General features: G+C 38.1%; 1 protein-coding gene across 6 annotated transcripts in view; it reads left to right on the top strand.

Moving 5' to 3' along the window:
* pdlim5a (PDZ and LIM domain 5a) overlaps nt 1–20,441 on the top strand; it is a 67,705-nt gene that overhangs the window by 45,044 nt on the left and 2,220 nt on the right. For 3 of the 6 annotated variants that reach the window (XM_080893462.1, XM_080893465.1, XM_080893461.1), the window contains exons 6-14: nt 950–970; nt 1,075–1,092; nt 1,457–1,629; nt 1,739–1,775; nt 11,334–11,416; nt 13,381–13,576; nt 15,934–16,114; nt 18,848–18,968; nt 20,214–20,329. In XM_080893462.1, coding sequence (XP_080749588.1) covers nt 950–970; nt 1,075–1,092; nt 1,457–1,629; nt 1,739–1,775; nt 11,334–11,416; nt 13,381–13,576; nt 15,934–16,114; nt 18,848–18,968; nt 20,214–20,329 — 946 coding nt within the window. The remainder of the gene's footprint in view (nt 1–949; nt 971–1,074; nt 1,093–1,456; nt 1,630–1,738; nt 1,776–11,333; nt 11,417–13,380; nt 13,577–15,933; nt 16,115–18,847; nt 18,969–20,213; nt 20,330–20,441) is intronic. The other 3 variants (XM_080893466.1, XM_080893464.1, XM_080893463.1) reach the window with 2 other exon arrangements.

Genomic DNA, 20,441 nt, shown 5'->3' with positions numbered 1-20,441 from the left:
AGTATAAATCGTTTTCCTTATTTATTATTAAAGCCATGTGTAAGTAGTAAGACATTTTTATAGTATTTTACCAAGATTACTAATAAAAATGGTTTATTGTTCAGTTTGGCTAATTTCAGGTTTACATTAATCAAGAACTGCAGCACTGCGGTCTACATGCTTTAGCTAATTAAAATCAGACTTACTATGGTGCACTTTCCTGGGGCAACACTATATTTTCCCTGAAGTATGAATCTCTACTATTGATTCTGACAGAGTGGCATCCAAAACACATTCTCTCACACACACAGGGAATATAATATGAAATGCTCCCAGTACTGGAAGTGTGTGACCAGGCTAACACATAGCTGTCAACACTGCCACACCCACATAGCTGCTGCTTTAACAAGAGTGTGTTGAGAGACTCATAAATCAGTCTGTATTGAATGTGCTAGGTGAGTTTGTTAGTGGAAGTGGATTTATAGGTGATTTATTGACAGCAGAGCCTGAAAAAAATCGTTGTTTCCATGTGTGTGTGTCTGTGTGCGTGTGTGCGTGTGTGTGTGTGTGTGTGTGTGTGTTGTGGCTGTGCATGCATGTACTGTTCATACAGACACGTAAAGATCAAAAGTAATTTAGTCTTCATGAGTTTTATGTTTCAAATATGCATGTTCCTCACTTTGATTTGAATAAAACCACAACTTTTCAAACTGTTTTAAATTAAGTGTTGCTCTACTGTTTTGTATGCGGTTCAGTGACACCACCATGTGGCTGAAAAGAGACCCAGCCTGTTTTGGTTAATTCCTTCTGTTGGCTTTGTGTTGTACGTGCACTGGTAGATGTGGTCTATGAATCTTTTTTTTTTTTTTTTTTTTTTTTTTTCCACTCCAGTCACTAAGATTTCCATAAAAGTTTTCATCACGAGTAAATCAATTTCTGTCTCTGTCTTCTTTCTTTACTTCCACTATAGTGGACCTCAAAGTATTTTGAAGTAAGTCTTTTCACAAATCCATTCATTCTCAGCACAGATATTTTATATTATAGTGTGTTTATTTTGTTTATTTTCATTTCTATTCTGTCTTGTTTGTTTAAAAGAAAACCCCTGCCACCAAGGTATTTTATTGGTGTCTTTGCCACCAAATTCATTTAACAGATTGCGGTGTGATCTCTTCGCCCTTGCCTAATTAGCGCCCATTTACATATTTACAGTGTGGCACACTTTCATTTCACATACCTCTAATTATCTAACAGTTTGATTGTTCATTATTTTGTATAATAACCTCAAAATGTGCGTTGTATATTAATTTAAAGTCATCTAGGTAATCTCTTAAAAATCTAAAAAATCGAACATGCTTTTACATCATAACACGTTGTGGTGTCCAGCTCACTGTTATTAATCACCATCTCTGTTACTTTAGTTATATGGGAGGTATATCTACTGATCCCATGCATCCTCTTGTTTCCTATCCTATCTCAGAGTACCTAGGAAACATGTTGTGGATACAGACATCCATTTTTACCATGTTCCCAGTCACGCTGATGCCAGCAGAAAGCGCATAATGGAGGACACCGAGGACTGGCGCCCACGTACTGGCACCACCCAATCCAGATCTTTCAGGATTCTGGCTCAGATCACTGGCACTGAGAATGGTATGCTCCTGACTACAGTATAGTAGTAATATTAGTAATATTAGTGCATATAAACTGTTGACCAAACTTAATAATTGTGATGCTTTGTCTAATGTTATTGCCCTTGCAGTTCAAAATGAAGAAGCTGACACAGCCAAGAAGACAAAGTAAGTGCATGGCAATGAAAATGCTCAAATTTGACTTTTTATTGTCATTGATTGTGTGGAGTTAGCTGGATGTCGCTAACATAAAAGTCACTTTTATGGAGCAAACAGGGATTCTCACTCTGAATCTTTGTGGCACAGTTCTGGCAATCACACTGATGCTGTGTGGGTTCTTCCTGTCTAGACAGCAGAGGAAGGATCACATTTTATTCATTAAGTCAAAAGCCAGACCTCTGAGTACTGCACTTCACAATTCTGAATGGCTTTCTGAGCTCCGAAAGCTCAGAAAGCCATTCTCATTACATTCTTCTCTAATGCTACTCAAGGCTGTTTTGGAGCATGTCAGCAGTTAAGAGTCTTGCTCTGTGTATTTACCAGTTAAGGTGTAAATGAGTGTTTTGGTTTGTTTTTTTCTATTAGTCATTGTCGTTTGTGGATGTGACGGGTTTGCTGTGCTGCATGATGTGCTGCAACCATGACTGCATTGTGGCCTTATTCTCGCCGTTGGTTGTCCATTGGTTGTCTATTGCTCTTGGTGGTTTGTGGAGTTACTGCGTGTCTGACATCACTCATGCTAACATACAGATAATTTTGAATGTGAATGTAGCTGTGTGGTTTGATCCATTCAATTCATACTAATGGCCATGATTCAGTGGACATGGTAAAGATCAGTACTTCCCATATCAATTATACAATTGCTTTTACCACATCTTAATGGAGATTGTAGGGCAACATTCCTATTCTTCCTAAATCATTCTTTTATGTCTCTTCTGGTGTCCTTTTCTGCTTCTTCTTCTTTCTTCTTCTTACTTGTGCTGGATGGCAGAGTGAACAAGACCACTCGGTTGGTGATTGGCCCCAAGTACAACGAGCTGAGAGACTGGCACCACGGAGTGTCTGCTCGCACCCTCAATGTCCAGTAGACTTTGTGTATGTGTCTGTGTGCCTGTGTGTGTGATTGGCTGTCTCACTGTGTACAAAATGTATCGCTAAGGTGCTGAAGGAATATATGATTGTGGATCAGTGAGATTAAAATAAGTAAAGGAAATAATGCTGGAGTGAGAGCATGCTCGTGAACATTGGGAGTTTTATTGTGTCTGTATGTGTGTCAGTGTGTGCGTTTGAGTGTGTGTGTGTGGGCTTGTCCTTTACAGTTTGCAATGTGCTGGACCCTTTTAGACTGTTTATTGCGTGTTGCTTATGTGCTTAGCCCACTCCACTGATTCCAACCCTGTAGTTATAGATGGATGAATTACAGTAAGTGCACACCTAGAATCCTGGAGGAGGAGTATATACAATTTTAGTTAAGCCCATTTGCGGTAATGTGTGGTGTCATCTTCCATTGTTGCAGAGATAAAAGTTGAGAAATCCAGAACTTCCAATATGAATACTAAAATACTGCACACAGGTGTATACAAGCAATCTCAACATATTAAGTGTATACAGCTGTCCCTCGATACTCTTTTAGCTGTGATAAAGGCAACACATGGTTATGAGACAAGGAAAGCATCCTGAGTTTGCATACTGAAAATTGTAAAGACAGTCTTTATGAATCTTTTAGTTTACATTCACTTTAAGACATAAAAGACAAAAAAAAAAATCGCTGAAAAATCACTTCTGGATAAATCTGGATAAGGTCTGGATGAGTATGTGTAGACTGTATTAGGTATGTCACTTTTTGCATAAATGTATGTTACAGAGGACACTTCTTTAAGAGTCAGTAGCTTGTTTACATCTATTGTGTCTGCTGAATGATTTCATAAACAGAAAAAAATACATTTCAACTTGTAGTGCATGTATGTACAGTATGAACCAATACCTTACAGTCAGGTCCAGAATTTGCTGGACAAAGGCAGAGGCAAGTTTTTGTGGTTCTTGTCACTGCACATCACCAAAATGCATTTTAAAATCAAATAGTCTGGATATAATCAAAGTGCAGATATTAAGTTTTAAATCAGAGGGTTAACAAAAGTGTTGACTTAACTGAAATACACGTTTTCTTATACACAGTTTCATTTTCAGTGACTCTAATGAATTTGGGCAGTTGACTGACTTATGAAACCTGTTTCTGTGTTAGTTCATGACAAAATATTCATTAGATTCAAAGAATTGAATTGGTGGATGCAATGGTATGGTATGGGTAGGTATGACTGCCAGTTAAACCAGTCCACTATGTTTTATTGTGAGTGCTGATAGAAGTAGCAGGATGAATTGTTAAGTGTACATGGCTATACTCTGCTCAGATTCAGACAAATGCTGCAAAACTGATCAGATGGTGCTTCACAGTGCAAATGGATAATGACCCAAAGAATACTGCAAAAGCAACCAAAGAATTTCTCAAGGCAGAGAAATTGGTTGGTGGAAACAGGGGTTTATGTAATCCTACTAACTAAACGTTTCATTCAAATAATTTTGTAAATCCCTCAAATTAAAGCTGAAAGTCTCAACCTCAATCTTCATCTTGATTGTTTGATTTAAAAATCACAATTGTTGTTTTAGAGAGGAAAAACTGTCTTTGTCCAACAAATTAAGACTTAACCGTGCATGTCATGCTGCTGGTATAAAATAAACAGTTCAGTCTGGTTTAAAAATTTGTTCTCTTTAAGGTACAAGCAAGTAAGAAGCAGGCCAGGAATGAGGTTGTACAAAGTGACTTTATAAATACTATTTTAAGACCTTTGTATGTGACATATTCCTCCAGTGCCTTAACATATTTCATCCCTATGTTTACTTAGTGCAAGTTCTGAGTGTAATCAGTTTTTTTCCTGTGTAGAAAAGCACAATTTTGAAGAATGCTGAAGTCTGCTATTTATTTTCTGTGCTTGAAGGTTGTTTAAAAATTCTACATTGTAGCTAATAGGCTAATAAATTTGTTGAGTTTTTTTCTTGTTTCCTGTTTCTCTGTTTCTGGTGTCTTTTTGTTTGTTCTCACCATTCTGAATTCTGTTGCTCTTTCCTGTTCTAGCTGTCTTATTGAATCTGTTTGTGGTGGGGAGGCAGGAAGCTCATGTAGAACTTTCCACTTTTAATAGTGAAAACAACTTGCACGCGCACACACACACACACACACACACACACACACACACACACACACACACACACACACACACACACACTTGTTTTCATGTTTTAGTGAAGACATCTAATTGACATAATGCTTTCCATAGCTTCCCTGGTATTTTGTCCCCATAAGTGAATGTTGGTCCCCACAAGCATGGTGGCATGTCAATTTTCTGTCCTCACAATAATTTCACACACATAAACACAGTAATACAAATCCACATAACCACATTATGTTAATTTTTTTTGCAGTTCTCTTGACTTCATGTAATTTAGAGCATGCCAAAGCTCTTGAACCCAAACACATTATTTTCTGCTATCTCTTATCTGCCAGTGCACAAGAGCCAAATAACACCTTTCTCAAAACTCTGTTTTTATTCATACTCCTGCCACTTAAGACTCTTTCACCTGCTCACTGCTTTGTTGCACACATTAAGGAATTTTACATTTCTCTCTCTCTCTCTCTCTCTCTCTCTCTCTGTGTGTGTGTGTGTGTGTGTGTGTGTGTGTATAAAATACTAAAAATCGACTGTAAGCTCTGGACTTTTTTTGGGATCTGGACCAACATTTTTCCTGTGTTGCCACCAGAGGGAAGCACTGACTCAGAAAATGCTGTCCAGTAAGCGCACAGTAATATTCCTGCTACTGTTTAACTCTACTGCTTCAACTCAGTCTGACCTTGCTTCCATCTCAACACAGGGGCACTACAATGTATTTATATGATGGAAACCTCTCATTTGTTCCTTTGCTCCGCTCTTTGTTTTTTGTCTCTTTCTGTTTCCTTTGGTCCTTTGCCTTTCCTGTTTCAACCAGGGCAGAACAAAGTATCTTGTGAGAAGGCAGCATCTCAGTACTTTATTTAATGTCCTGCTCAGCTCTTATGTTAGTTTCACTGCAAAATGCTTAAGGAAGAAAAGCTATCGTGTCCGTGAGTTGGACCTGCTATAGAACAAAAGGTAGACATAACAGACTGTAAGTAAAACTTTGAGCGAATGCTCTTACAACATGTTTATTATGCTTGCAACTTTGCAACAATAGCATGTAAATAAATACATATATAAAGCTGTACATCTGTATGGAAGATGTTTTTTGGATGGGTTGCATTTTATTAGTTATTGCATTGCTCATTATAACACCATTTCACCAGTATAACAAATAGTTTCGTTATTTTCAACTCACAGCATAAGCAAGGCCTCGGATTCACGGACCATGTGGTTCAATAGCTGCTGTCAACAGTGAACAAGCCATGTTTATTCAAAGCATGCCAAAGGACATGGTCCATATGTCTGTGCAGCGACAGTTCATACCAACTATGACATTCTGTGGTCACTATGAAATAGCTTGGCAGCATCTCACAGAGATCAGTCATTGGTTGGTGGACACAACTGCACACAGTAAAACCGTGAAGCACGAACGGTGCGTGTGCATTTGCACGAGGGAGCTTGAGTGGGTGCCTACGATGGATGGACGTCTCTGTCACTGCGTGAGTGTGAATAGAAGCGCATGGTTGAAACAGTGCGTGAAAATCAAATTTGATCCAAAGAATATAACAGCGCTAAATTATAGACCATCTGTTGCGTGGTGGAGAGAGCTCCTGGACAGCAGTCAGCTATGTAAATGGACCATTTGTTCAGTATTTAAATTAAACCAACACATTTATGCGATGCATAATACAAACTCTTGTTGGCACTACAGTACACAAGGGGTTACCTTACATATGTAAAATCTTCTCTATTTTTTTCATTATCTCTTAATAGCATCAAACAAGAAATGTCATTATTAGGTAGAAAATAAACTTCAGATAAGACAACCACAGGAGCAGCAGCGGTGAAACAGATTAGGACCACTGACAAGGCATAAATAAATACATATTTATCAATGTATATAAAGAGTATAATACAAAATAGATCAGATGATAGAATGAAAAGCCCGAGCTTCTTTAATTATCCCTGACAATTGACAAGGTTCATATGTGGCCAAGTATGTCCAGATGGTCAGCAATCTAAGTGGCTACTGCCGAATCAGAAACAAACAGCAGAGCTCTCCATAAAACTAATCACAGTCTTACAAAATACAATAAAGTTACATGTAATTGGACTGATTGGTAGAGAATATTAATGAGCTTCAATGTAACTGGTTCTAATGAATGAAACGCTGGGGAGCATCTTATTTCCTGCTCTATTTGTCACCTGTTGTTAGCAAATTACTGTAGCTAATATGAATAAATGTTGTTAGCTTGTTGGCCAAGATAATTTAAATAGATGGCACTGTGGTCTTTAATCGTAGTTTATTAGCCTAATAGCATGATGAGGAAAAGGTCTTTCCTGAAATTTTTTTTTCTTGCTTGCTTGATAAGCTGATGCCTGCTGATGCTTTTTGTTTCTGTTGCTATGCAGAGAGAAAGACTGTGAATATTGTTATCATGGCAACACAGGGAAATACGCTTTTTAACTGTACTGCTACCTACTGTAGAAGGAACTACTACAAAAACTGTTCTCAGGACTTTGGTAGTTTTAAAAAAATCTATTTCTGAAAAATAGACAGTGCACAAATGTGCACAAGATGCTCGAAGGAACTTTACAGATGTCCTAAATTTCTCTTTTATTAATAAGGTGTTGGAAACTACCTATATGAGGTATGGTATAATTATTCAGTTCATCAGCAAATGATATGTTCCAAGATAGGAGTGGTTTGAGAACTCATTGCTATTGTGGCTGCTGTGACCCGATCACAAAGATGCTTTCTAGTGTACTTGTTCCCCTGCTTTAGTAAAAATGGCAGTACAAATCCAGCTAGTTGGCACTGTCAGCACTTTGTCTGCAATGGATAGTTTCAGGATACTTTCAGTTTTGTCTCTGCCTATAGATGTAAGAAGTTAGTGTGAATAGCCATGGCTCCTACTGTCAGACATATGATATACAAAAAGGTAAGCTGATAATGAGAATGAAGAAAGATTGTATGTAGCCCTGCAGTCTCTTTCTTACAGAGAATACTTAGATTAGGACTGTGCTGGCTGCAGGCTGATTGGCTGGAATCAATGCTAACACAACAGTCCACTGGATGTATTTATCACACATTGGAGACTGTGTGTGTAGATTTTGTCAGTATGTATATATATGTATATATGAATCAGTAACTAAGTAAGCCAAAAGTGACAAAGTGCTTTACAATACAACAATAAAAATGCTACAAATGGACACATCTAAATAAAAGCAATCCTCTACAGGTGTGTGTTAAGCTTCATCCTAACAGTATCAGTTAGGAGCGAGTACCACAAGTTGGGAGCTAGACCTCAAAAGCACTGCACATGCCACAAGCAAGCATTCATCAGTTGATTTCAGACACGCAGTGTTTACATGTGAATTTTCATTAATACAGGGAGCCATCTGACCATGAAACGCTCTAAAAGTGATCACCAAACGCTTAAACTAAACCCTAAATTTTATAGGGAGCCAGTGTAAATAGGAGAGCATTGGTGTCACGTAGGATGTTTTAGAAGATCTGGAGAGAAGCCTCACAGTTGCCTCTATGATTATTCCCATTTCAGGTTGAGACACAATGTATTTAAGATATATTTAAGAAACAAATTTAATACTCACATTTCCATATTGTACATTTTTACAGTTTTACAACAGCAAATGAAGCATGTTTGTTGTAAACGTAACAGGTCGATTGTCATTTTTGACAGCCATTTAACTTCTGTTTCAGTTATACCATTTTTAAGCTGTAATTATTACTTTTATTTGTTTTATTTTTTTCTCACGAGGAGTGTCATTGAAGAGGAGGCCCTTCTAGAATACACCTACTGTATTCCAGAGTTATGTTAAGCACTCATTTAGAAAGTTTGAATAGTGCTATGGTAAATCCCCAATCTGTATATAATGTAATGCTTTGAATGGCTCTAAATAAGCTACACAGTCCTTTCACTAGTTTCTGTCTCTTTGATTCTCACTGTACTTTCCTCTCTTTCATTCTCTAGTTCTTGTTCATACAAAACATACAGGCACAACTTATCGTAACTATGACTGCAGTTGCCATAACATGTGTCTCCCATGAGTCCTCTAACTGCCAGGCACAAGGGGAAGACAGCAGTGATCCAACTGTTGGCATCAACTGCAACTATGCATTATGGTTGTAATATGTCTGGGGAGAGATTGTTGGCCCACCCAGGTTACTCAGTTGGTGCTCAAGAGTATGCGCATACTTAAACACACACACACACACACACACACACACACACACACACACACACACACACACACACACACACACACACACACGCTTGATGTTATAGAGAGGTTATTCATTTTGCAGAGGAAAGTTTGAGACCTTGGGGTTACATTTAATTAAAGGACGGAGATATTTTGTGCTTTTCCACCATGATAATTGGACAAATCTCTGGTACATGCAAACTGGCAAAAATATTTCATAGCTGGCCAAAATCAGGTAAAAACATTAAAGGTTTTTCAAAGTTGATTTCCTGTCTTGTTTTTATAGTTTAAAGGTCATTTGTGTAATTAAAATGGCATGTGATTTGAAGGAATGCTTCAAAGAGTTGACAGACAACTAGAGACAACTATTTAAAAAAGAAAAGAAAATTTCCTTTACCTCAAGGGTGAAGACAGAAGAAGGTGTTGCCTACAGGTCTGCATTACATCAAAACATTTAACTCATGAGAGATGAATTGAAGTTATTACCCTCAGAAAATAGGAGCCTTACATTTTTACTTTTGAAACCTTGAATACTCAAATCAGTGTCAGATATATTTGGATTCCTTTAAAGATAAAATGCATCACCCTGTGCTACAGTCATCTTCATCAGATATGGAAGAAGAACCATATGAAATCATATAATGTGCTCAGGTCAATTTATCCATCTTGTGTGATGAGCTGTAAAGTGCCTCAAATCCTATGACCCATGATTTCATCACATGAATTAGTGGTTGGGCTTCATTTGACGCAATAACCATTAAATCTTAGTACAGAATCTCGTAAAGTTACTTATCCTTTGACCTGCGTTTAAAATGTAGTTGTATTTCTTGGGAGACCATGAGAATCGACCAATGAATCCATAGTAATGCAGTTTTAGTTGGCTTAGATTTTATATGACTGCAAAGAAGTTTCCAGACCCATTAAGAAACCACTATTGACCCATTATAGAAGAAAAGCAACAGTGGTAACATGCACCTTTGTGTACATTTGCTAGAATAATATAGAAATTAATCAGTGAATATAGTGTAATTTATGTGTTCACATTCGGCACTATATGGTCTTTAATTCATGTAGTCTGGCATCAATCCACAGTTGATGTGAAATGAGCTCTTTTTTATAATACATTATCTTATTATTATGTTTTTTACTCAGCTGTAGTCTGTTAAGTGTCTTCAATCACTGAAATTCTTCCTCTGGCATCACCTTTGATTAGGTGTGCTGTAATATTACTGCTGTTCAGTCCTACTTGTCTCCTCTCTGTCATCATTCCTGCAGCCTGGGCTGTGTTCTCCTATGAATGTGGCACATGGGTAACTTTTAGTGTGTACTGGATTCACAAGGAGCACGTGTACAGTGAAGGTGCATACTGCACTGTTTTGGCTATAGTTGCATTCTGTGTTTTGGTTGGTACCATACCATCTCTCCATCTGTCAGCAGGTAGGTAGTCTGGAGTGTATCTATTTTGAGAAGAACTTAAGAAAATTGGTGTTTTTTTCCCTGTTTTCCTTCTTGCCTCCTTAGTGGGATATGATTAAAATGAGTTATGAAAGGTATTTTGCGAAGATAATAAAATAATAACTAAGATATATACTATACTGCACATATGTAAACAGAATCTGCTACCATTACTGCCGTATGAGCCATCACCCTGAGTGATGAGTGAGACGGATGAAAATAGAAACCAGTAGAAGGCCTGGTTAGCTGGATCTACACCAAAATTTAATGAGTTCATCCTTTGCCCATGCTCTACTTATAGCACAAATTTCATGACATTCAGCTTTTTATTTTTGGGGTGAGCTCACTAAAAAACTGACATCTGTATTTGGGCATAGGTAATTTTGGCAATGTGTTTTCTGAACATCTGATATGTAGGGACTAGAGCCTGATCAAGGATTTCTAAGACTGATAACGATACCGATATTTCTCATTTTAGTTAAAAAATTACATATATGAATTTTAATCTTTCATATTTGCAAAAGCTAAGCAAACAACTTTGGATAACTGATTTCCACTCTGCCACACTCTGCTTGGATGAACTGGTTGTTTAGTTTGTGGTATTCCAAACGTGTTGCCAACAGAGAAGTTAAAGAGTGCTGTCTTGTGGACAAATTTTGCAAAGGTGTTTCTCCTGTCACCTCTTTACTATCAGCTGTTATGAATGGCTGAAATTGGCCAATATATTGTTTGAGCTTTATCGGGGACAGTGGATTCTAGCATTAAGTCATACATTTGATTACAAATCTCATTAAGCGATTTTAATGTTGTGTTTCTGTTGTGTTGTCCTGCACAGTGAGGAATATGTGGAACCCGAACTCAACAGCCATGAGTCTGCAGTTGTTAAGACTATGATCAAAGGACCTGCAACAACCTATGGTAAACACTGTGTGTGTTCTTGCTTGCATTCATATGATAGCAGCTAATCCTAACTTTCCACTCAATCACAATCACAGTCACAATTTCTTAAAATCAGTTTTACATCCTTTAAAAAGAATACAATGTATGCACTTGGACCAAGACACAGCAGGCTCTTGTTTACTGACTTAAACTATTAACACATACAGTATATACATGATATTGTGTACGTAAATCTTGCTAAATTTTGCTCATCTTGCCAAGGCTGCATGAACTCACTGCCAAATTCAAACAGGGATATATTGTGTGAATGTGTGTGAGTTGTTTCTGTCGAGTTATATTTTCTCACTGAATTAACTAGCTAAGTGTAATGAAACTAAGCTGTTTTCTTAGCATACCCAGAATGTAGACTTCCCTCCACAGACTTCTAAAAATAAACTTGCATTTATGAATTAAGCTAAATCTTCTTTTAAGTGTGCATTTTGATTGATTCATATATCACCCCCACAGTTAAAAAAAAGGTGTTATTTATCCTCACATACAAAAAACCCCCAAAATGTTAGGTTCCCAATTCTGGCTTGGTGTGAAACTGATTTACGACTGTTGGATAAAATGTTGTTACAGCCAGTTAGAAAGGGTAAAGAGACTTCTTTTCCATGGTTAAAGCATGACATATGTTGTGAAATAGGTCAGTGCAGACTTTCTTTTCCTTTTCAGCTGTTATTGCTCTGTGGAACACCATTAAGAAGGAGAGAAGGCCCGTGCTGCATGTGGTGCCTTGCTTAGTCACATGTGTAGCATTTCTACTCTGTCAGAAAGATAATATTTATTGAAGAGACCTGCCGGGAGTGATGGAAAGCTTTAAAAGCGAGGCACTGAGCTGCAGCATAATGTCCATATCCAATCAGCACTCCATTAATACATTCTGAAAGTGAATGTCTGTTTTATATATTATTGGTTATTATCTACATTCACATAGCTTTTTTTTTATATGCTAATCTATTTGTTTGTAAACAAACCTTATCAAATCTCATTGAACACAAACCACTCTTCAGGCTGCAGCTTCTGATCTGACACAAGTCCTCTCCGCTTCTCAATCTGATGTAACTGCCCCCAAAATTGTAAATGCAGTCATTTTCCCAACAACCCAGGATCATGAAAATATACTGCTGGCCATATAGCACTCCCAGCAGCACTCCCAGCAGCACTCCCAGCAGCATTTGGCCACTGGCCCATTTTGACTTCTGAGCTGCAGTGAAAGAAACCAGGCCTTGTAAAACAATGCTGTCACTGTTAAAATTTGAAAACACATGATGCAGTCGCCTGCATCCTCTGCTTACCTGCCCACCCTCCCCTAAACTGTTTGAGCCCTTTTGATCGCTCAGCATTCTATCGAGGAAGCTTTCATATCTAACTTTTAGCTTTGTAGGTTAACACATTTAACATAAGCCCACTGTTTGTTTGTTTCTATGAACTTACACATACACCATTATTAAAAGTTAATGACAGCTTTAAACATGGCATGCAATGGTAAAGCCGATCGCCATATGTAGTCTTTCTTTCACCAGCACACAAAAACACTACCCTTTCCATAGTGTGGAGATCAAAGAATGGGCTATGTGTTTAGTCAGGTGTCTGGGTTTTTAGTAGAGGGTATGTCTTGGTGGTCTTTATGTGTCTATGTGTGTTTGGTCATATGCATGAATACACATGCAACATAGGAATGTGTTCCAAGCTGAAAAATTCAGTGTGCAGCTGAAGATTGATGTGGTAAATCCCTGGCTATGACAACAGCAGACAGCCAGCTGCATGCATGACCATGACACCTGCTGGGTGTATAGTCATAGAGGGTAGAGGTCAAATGGCTAGCAAATGTGGCAAGAAAACATAGTTACACAAATACAAACACTCTCTGTGAGAATGTGAGTGGTCTTTTGGGAGAATGTGAGTGGTACATCCTTTTATTTTTCTTCCACCTTCTGTAGGTCCACAGACTGTTTTGATTACCCCATCTTTTGGTATGAAGGGTAACGGCAGTGCCAGTGTCCCACGGGGTCCTGCTCCGGCCCGACCTGTTCCTCAGCCCCACCCTAAAGATGAGGACACCCTGGTACAGATGGCAGAACATATTCCTGCTGGCACTCGTACGCCAATGTGTGCCCACTGCAACATGGTGATCAGGTGAGGGGCAAACAACATGGCTGATATTAGATATCAACTATCAGCTTAAAATCAGACTTAAAAAATGTATTTTTATAGATCAGTTTTTCTTCCTGTTTTAACCAGGCACCTCAGAGAGCCCCTTAAAGGCTTTATAACATCCCGTGTAATTTGGACATTTTGTTTTTAATCGAGCATTCAGATCTGTTTTTAATAGTATACTTGTGTCAAAATATCAAATCAGCTAAAAACCATTGATTTTATAAGAAAGTGTAGGTCTCTAGTTACACAAGATATGTAAAGTTATGTTTGATATGTATTTGAAAATATTGGCATTCACTTTGTCCAGTCACAGTATGGAACCTAACAGATGTATCTGTTTGAGCTTGGCTGGACTGATATTTAGCGATTTAGCAGTATCAGCATTTATGACGTCCACTAGTGTCCAAACTGCTGATCCGAATAGCGTTTTGCAGGATGTGAAGAAGTAAATAAATAACTACACATAACGAATGTTATATTTATGGTTTGTGTTTTTGAAAGAAAAGTATATTGCAGTCAGTATTTCAGAATATTAGATTTTTAAATCAGCCAATAATGGCACAAACACACCAACCAGCTGAGTGGGCTTGCTGTCAACTAGTAAGCCTTGGGTTGCTGTGACACTAAAACAAGATTATTTTTAAACTGTATTGTGATATCTTAGTAAGGACTCATAAATAGACACATAACAAATGTTAGGTAAATGTGCTTATGTTTCATGTCTCTGAAAGAAAAAAATATCAACATTTTCAATGACAAGTATTGGTATCTGTCTTAAAATGCCTATATCAGTCGTGCTCTAATATACTACTACTACTAATAATAATAATAGACAAAATGCTTCACAGTTTAAATAAAAGCCACACATTGACACACTGAATCGCATAATCCTTGTAATATCAACTATCTTAGTAGTGGTCTGTAGTGTCATCAGGTATGGAGGGGGCAGTCATGGCCATTTATAATGAAAACTGTGAGAGAAAGGTGTTCGGTTCCATCATGCCGTGCCTTTATACTTCTTGCACAAGGACAGTCAAAAGAGAATTGATCTCAGCTTGGCTGCACCCACATCAAATTATACTCAAATTAAAAATGAGAATGTGTCTGCTCCTTAATTATTCAGCACCACAGCTAGGCTCTTAAAATAATTAACCTGAAACCATCTCGAGTAAACAATCTGTGTATGAAACTGTAGAACGACATTTGATTGCGGCGTGGATAACGGATAGGAGAATTAAGTTGCACCTGCCGCTGATAAAAGAGCAGAATAATGTTATACGCAGACAATCTCATTAAAAACTCATGCAGTTACACCACATCTGCCCTCTGTTGTGTCAGTTTGTCAGTTTCAGTTATGTTTAATATTAAGAACTGGGAATGTAATCAATGACTTCTCATAGAAGTGTGTTTAGGACATGTTTCTGTGCTTAGATAAATATTTTGCTTATACTTAGAGATCAGATCAAGATGTTATGTCTTGGAAGAGGAGTAAGATTTTATTAATGGAGCATAACTAGCATAACTGCCAGAATGGCTTTTATGAGGTAATTAAGAAAATGAATTGGATTTTCCAGCTGTACAAAGTGCCTGAAAACTTGCATTTGAACTATAAAAAGTTATTAAAAGCTGTTAAGGTCCAGCCAGAATGGCACAAAAGAGCAGATCACTGAGGAATAATTTCCTGAAATTCTTCTCCTGTCGACCTCACTTCTTGTCCGGTAGCTTACTGCCCTGACTCATGTTATCTCCCAGATTGTACCACCTAACATATCATTAGGATAAGGTTGCTCTCATGCTAATGACTGCCAGCCAGGGCCACTGTCACGATAAGCTCAGATAAGCCCAGCTATTGTGTGGAGTAAATTAGCCTCTGTTGTCCTCCCACTTTAACTAATCATCAGAGTGGACACAGCCAAGGAGCAAAAGTAGGGAAGCAGGCGCAATAGCTGCAGTTCTCAAATGTTTTAATGTGTTTCTCATTTTTGCAGCATTTTTTTGTGATTTGAACTGAATACCAGAAAATCAGTTTGTTGATCAACAGAAATTCAATCATCAGTTTTAACTATCCTTTAATTGCTTAGATGTTTTCAGTTATTTTAGGGTAATTATTGATCAAAAAAGGCAGTCAACTTTAGTAAATGCATTACTATACTGGAAGTCATCAAATATTCTAATAATTCTTATTAAATAGCACATTCATCTATTCATCTAAAACTATCAAAGTATAAAAAAAGGAAGTAAAATGACGAGTATATCAGAATATTAAGCTGAATTGAGTATTGGTTTACTTTTTGTACATTTTTTCAGCGGGTTTTTTGTGTGTGTTTTTTCCCCAGAGGACCTTTTTTGGTAGCAATGGGGAAATCATGGCATAAGGAAGAATTTAACTGTGCACACTGCCGAACATCCCTGGCAGATATAGGCTTTGTTGAAGAACGGGGATCGGTCTACTGTGAACACTGCTATGAAGACTTCTTTGCTCCAACATGCAGCCGCTGCCAGTCTAAGATACTAGGGGTGAGTTTAAAAAAGAAGGGAGCAGTAAAGACGCAACAGTTTAGTTCCAATAGGTTTGAACATCAATATTTGGTATGACCAGCTTTATTCTTCAGCGCAGTCTGAAATCTCTTTAGGCAGCTTTTCTTGTAAGGCTCTGCTTTAGATGTTAGCTCCTTTTATAAGATTATCTTCCAATCCGCCCAACATTACTGGGTAAAATGCTGCCTCAACTGTGACTGAGCCTCCACTTTTTCTTTTTCTCCACATTGTCCAGTTTCCTCTGTTTTTTAAGGATAAACTGCACATCATACTGAGATATGTCAAGTCAAAGATTAAGGTATACAAGATAAACCAGACATTTTAGGAACCACCTTGTTGGTACAAAATTTTTATTTTGTGTCGGTTAAACTGTATTATCATATTTCATAGAGTCAACTACAAAGCAAATTATGTATTATGTACATACCTGTGGCTCATTCCTAGAGTTTGGTGGCATTTGTATGTTTGAAGGAGTCATTGTTTGGTGTTAAGTTGTTCAAGCAACAAACAAAAGACACAAATATAGACAGAAACATTGCCCTGAAAATGGTAACATCTGAGGACTGGGCTGAAAATAAGTGAAAAAGCAGCCAATGTTCAACAGAAACCTTTGAGAGACTTTCAGAAAGCCTGGAGAACTATTATGTATTTAGATTTGAAATAACTGCAAGGTTTGGGTCCTGTTAAGCTAACATAAAGACATGATGCGTGGGTTGGGTTTTTTGCACACTATTGTAATCATTAAGATAAAGTTAGTAATGAGTCCATTGGTCTTGATGTGTATATTTGGAGAGAACACTCACCTGATCCATTTCATGGAAGCTTGTCACACATTTCATCTTCATTTTGTTCAAATATGTTTTTATGTTACTTTCTTATGTATATATTTTTTTGCTAAGACAAAAGAATGTTTACTGTCTGCAGTAACGAAATTGTCATCCAACACTGTATAAACATGGTTAGTAGCTCTAAAACATGAAATCTATATTCATGCAGATATTTACTGTAGATACTGTGTGTAATGTAAACCTCCCGCTCGTTGGGACATGAGGTTCCTTTATTATGAAATCTATTTATGATCAAATGCACTGGTGTATATATTTAGTACTACTCCATAGCACTTTTTATTCTACAAGTTACATTCGGCTATTCATAAGTTTTATTCTATGCACTTGTGCTGATACTCAGACAATAGGTATAGTATTTTTCCCAAGGACACTTAGGCATGCGGAATGGAGGAGCCGGAGATCAAACCACTTGACCCTTTGATTAGTAAATGACCTGTTCTACCTCCCGAGTCGCAGCTACTACACTCACTTTGTCTAGAGTTTAGATTAATATTTCTAACAGTGTCATGCGGCGGCTGTGTGAAGGCAAGAGAGGACCCAAATGCACGGCTCTAGACACACGGGGATGAACTCAAAGGCCGGTCTTTATTAACAGGAACATAAGAAGTCATATAAAACTATACTGGGAGCAACTAAAAGCTGAGGCGCTGGGAAGACACGGAAAATGCACACAACCTAGAGGGACGACGCAACACAGAACAAAGGGACACTCTGACATAAATACACAGAAGGTAACGAGGGGAGTGGGAACACACGGGGAACACAGCTGAAGACAATTACTCATGGCCGAGCAGGGAGGACACGAAACTGACGATACTGACACCAAGATGTGGACCTTAAACACAACACAGTACACAGAGATGAGCACGGAGAGAGAGAGGCAGAGAAGAAGGATGAATACGAGGGGATGAGGAGAACACAGAACACATAGGGTGGGAACATGGTACCAGAGCAAACACCACAATAAAAACATGGACACAGAGGGAATCCAAATACCAAACCAAACAATCCAATGGACATAAGAAACAAAATACAAAACTACAGAAAAACTAAGAACACTGGGTCAAAATGACCCAGGACCATGACAAACAGAAGTATTCATTTAAAACAGGAATGTAATTATTTCCCTATTTCCCTACTAGCAGAAAAGCTTACAGATGGAACAACATCAAAGACAGTTTTTAAATACATAAAAGACCAGAGCAGGAAGCCTGAATGTGCAGAGGGATATCGTCGGTGACCACCAGTAACACTCAGGAATGCAGTCGACGTTTGGGTGTTAGGAGAATTAGGCTTAGAGGCCTTGAGGCTGTAGGTGTAGCCTGAACCCAGAGTGTCAGGACGCTGAAATTTCTGCTCTCCTTGCTACTATGACATTCATCCCTCACGTGTTCTAACCCCTGTGGCCTAAATCCCTTTCAACCCTCTATTTCTCACACATCTTCAAACAGCTTATGGTTTCTTATTAACCTGTTTTCTCACTCCCTCGCTCATAATCCTTCATTTTAGTTCAGCTCGCCAACTTTCCATCGATTCTTTGTCTTATCTTGCTCTCACAGTTTAAGGGTGGGAAAGAAATCAGTGTAGGTCATGGAGACCAAGGGGAGAAAAAAAACGGTGATATTCAAGAAAAAATAAAATGACCTACTCTGGTAAAAGTTGTACAAAGATTTGTGTAAAAATTTGTGACCTATGCATAAAATTTCATAAGCAGCAATGTAATATGATAACATCCCTTCATAAGATGCTGCACCTCCATTTCCTGTTAAAGTGGATATAGCTTTCCAGTTGCTATTATATACACTAATGCACCTAAAACTATATTATGCCTCTTACTAGCCACATTGTTTACATTTTCCCTTAGGAGGTGATAAATGCCCTCAAGCAGACTTGGCATGTCTACTGCTTTCTGTGTGCTTACTGTCAGCAACCAATCAGAAACAACACCTTCCACCTGGAGGATGGAGAACCATACTGTGAACCGGGTGAGTTATAATGGGGTTGATAAAATATCCAGATGTACTTCCTGTAATTGCCACTGTACTCATTGTACATGGTATAATCAAGCTCAAAGCATCTGTTATAACGAATAAAAGAAATAAGAAAAAATCTAAACTATATTTTATAAAACATGTAGGTAGTGTATGGTCAATGGTAAGCTACATTTATAACACTTCTCAGGTTTTACTAACAACACAAAAATAATATAAAATATAAAAAAGAAAAGAAAAATGGTGGTACAGTGGTTACCGTTGGTGACCTTGGGTGATGCTCACTCAGCCCAGCAGGCTGTAGCTGCTAGTTATAACTAAAGCATGGATGGATTGATCATAATTATTTAACCCCTAAAATTAGTGTCAAGTGTTGATGTTCATTGTCACCAATAACAACAGGATCGGAAACAAAAACACCTGCTGATTCACCAGTGGATCACTCGTAAGCAGTGTGTGATGAGTGAGTGTTAAATGTACTGAATATCAGCATTTTCCTGATGTAGGACATGTTTGCCTGTTACCAGTGTGCTTGTCATTGCACACTAAAGACTTTACATCTCCAAATGTAGGTTTTGTGGGAATTCCCTGTAGCGGTATACAATGTTTTTGTGCTAGAATAAAAGAGAAAAAAAATCCAGCAGTATGTAAATAGATCAAAGATAAAAGTGGGCTTCAGTTGAATTGCTGCTCACTCGCAATGTGTTTTATATCCAGTTTCAGCTGTCGCGGGGTGAGAGCCAGAGTACACCCTGGACAGGTTTTCAGTCTATTGCAGGTCAAACACAGAGACACAACAAACAATTCATGCAAACATTAACACCTATACATTAACCAGATGGCCGCCCCTCCCTGAGCCTGGTTCTGCTGGAGGTTTCCTCCTGTTAAAAGGGAGTTTTTCCTTCCCACTGTCACCAAAGTGCTTGCTCATAGGGGGTCATATGATTGTTGGGTTTTTCTCTGTATGTATTATTGCATGGTCTACCTTACAATATAAAGCGCCTTGAGGTGACTGTTGTTGTGATTTGGCGCTATATAAATAAAACTGAATTGAATTGAAGTCAGAATCACCAGTTTACCTAACATGTGTGTATTTGGAGTGTGGGTGAACCTGTTGTACCCCAAATAGTTGCAAGCTCTCTTTGTTGAGTACTAAAGTTTGCTTGGGTCTTGCCATTATGACTTTAAAGCCTTTGTTTATACCATAGTGACATGACTTTTCTCTTTGTCACTAAACAGACTTTTACAGCTTGTTTGGGACTGGCTGTCATGGCTGTGAGTTTCCCATCGAGGCTGGAGACAAATTCCTGGAAGCCCTTGGTTACACCTGGCATGATACCTGCTTTGTATGTGCTGTAAGTGAAGGCCTTAGGCATGAATCACAGTAAACTGCATGCATCAGCAGACTAACACATATGACCTACTGTCACATTTACTCATATTCCCATTTCCAACTTTGAGCCATCA

This window comes from Rhamphochromis sp. 'chilingali' (genome assembly GCF_963969265.1).
Source record: "Rhamphochromis sp. 'chilingali' genome assembly, chromosome: 10".
Lineage (NCBI taxonomy): Eukaryota > Metazoa > Chordata > Actinopteri > Cichliformes > Cichlidae > Rhamphochromis > Rhamphochromis sp. 'chilingali'.
The sequence above is the reverse complement of the archived record's forward strand: the minus strand, read 5'-3'. Positions and strand labels throughout refer to the sequence as shown.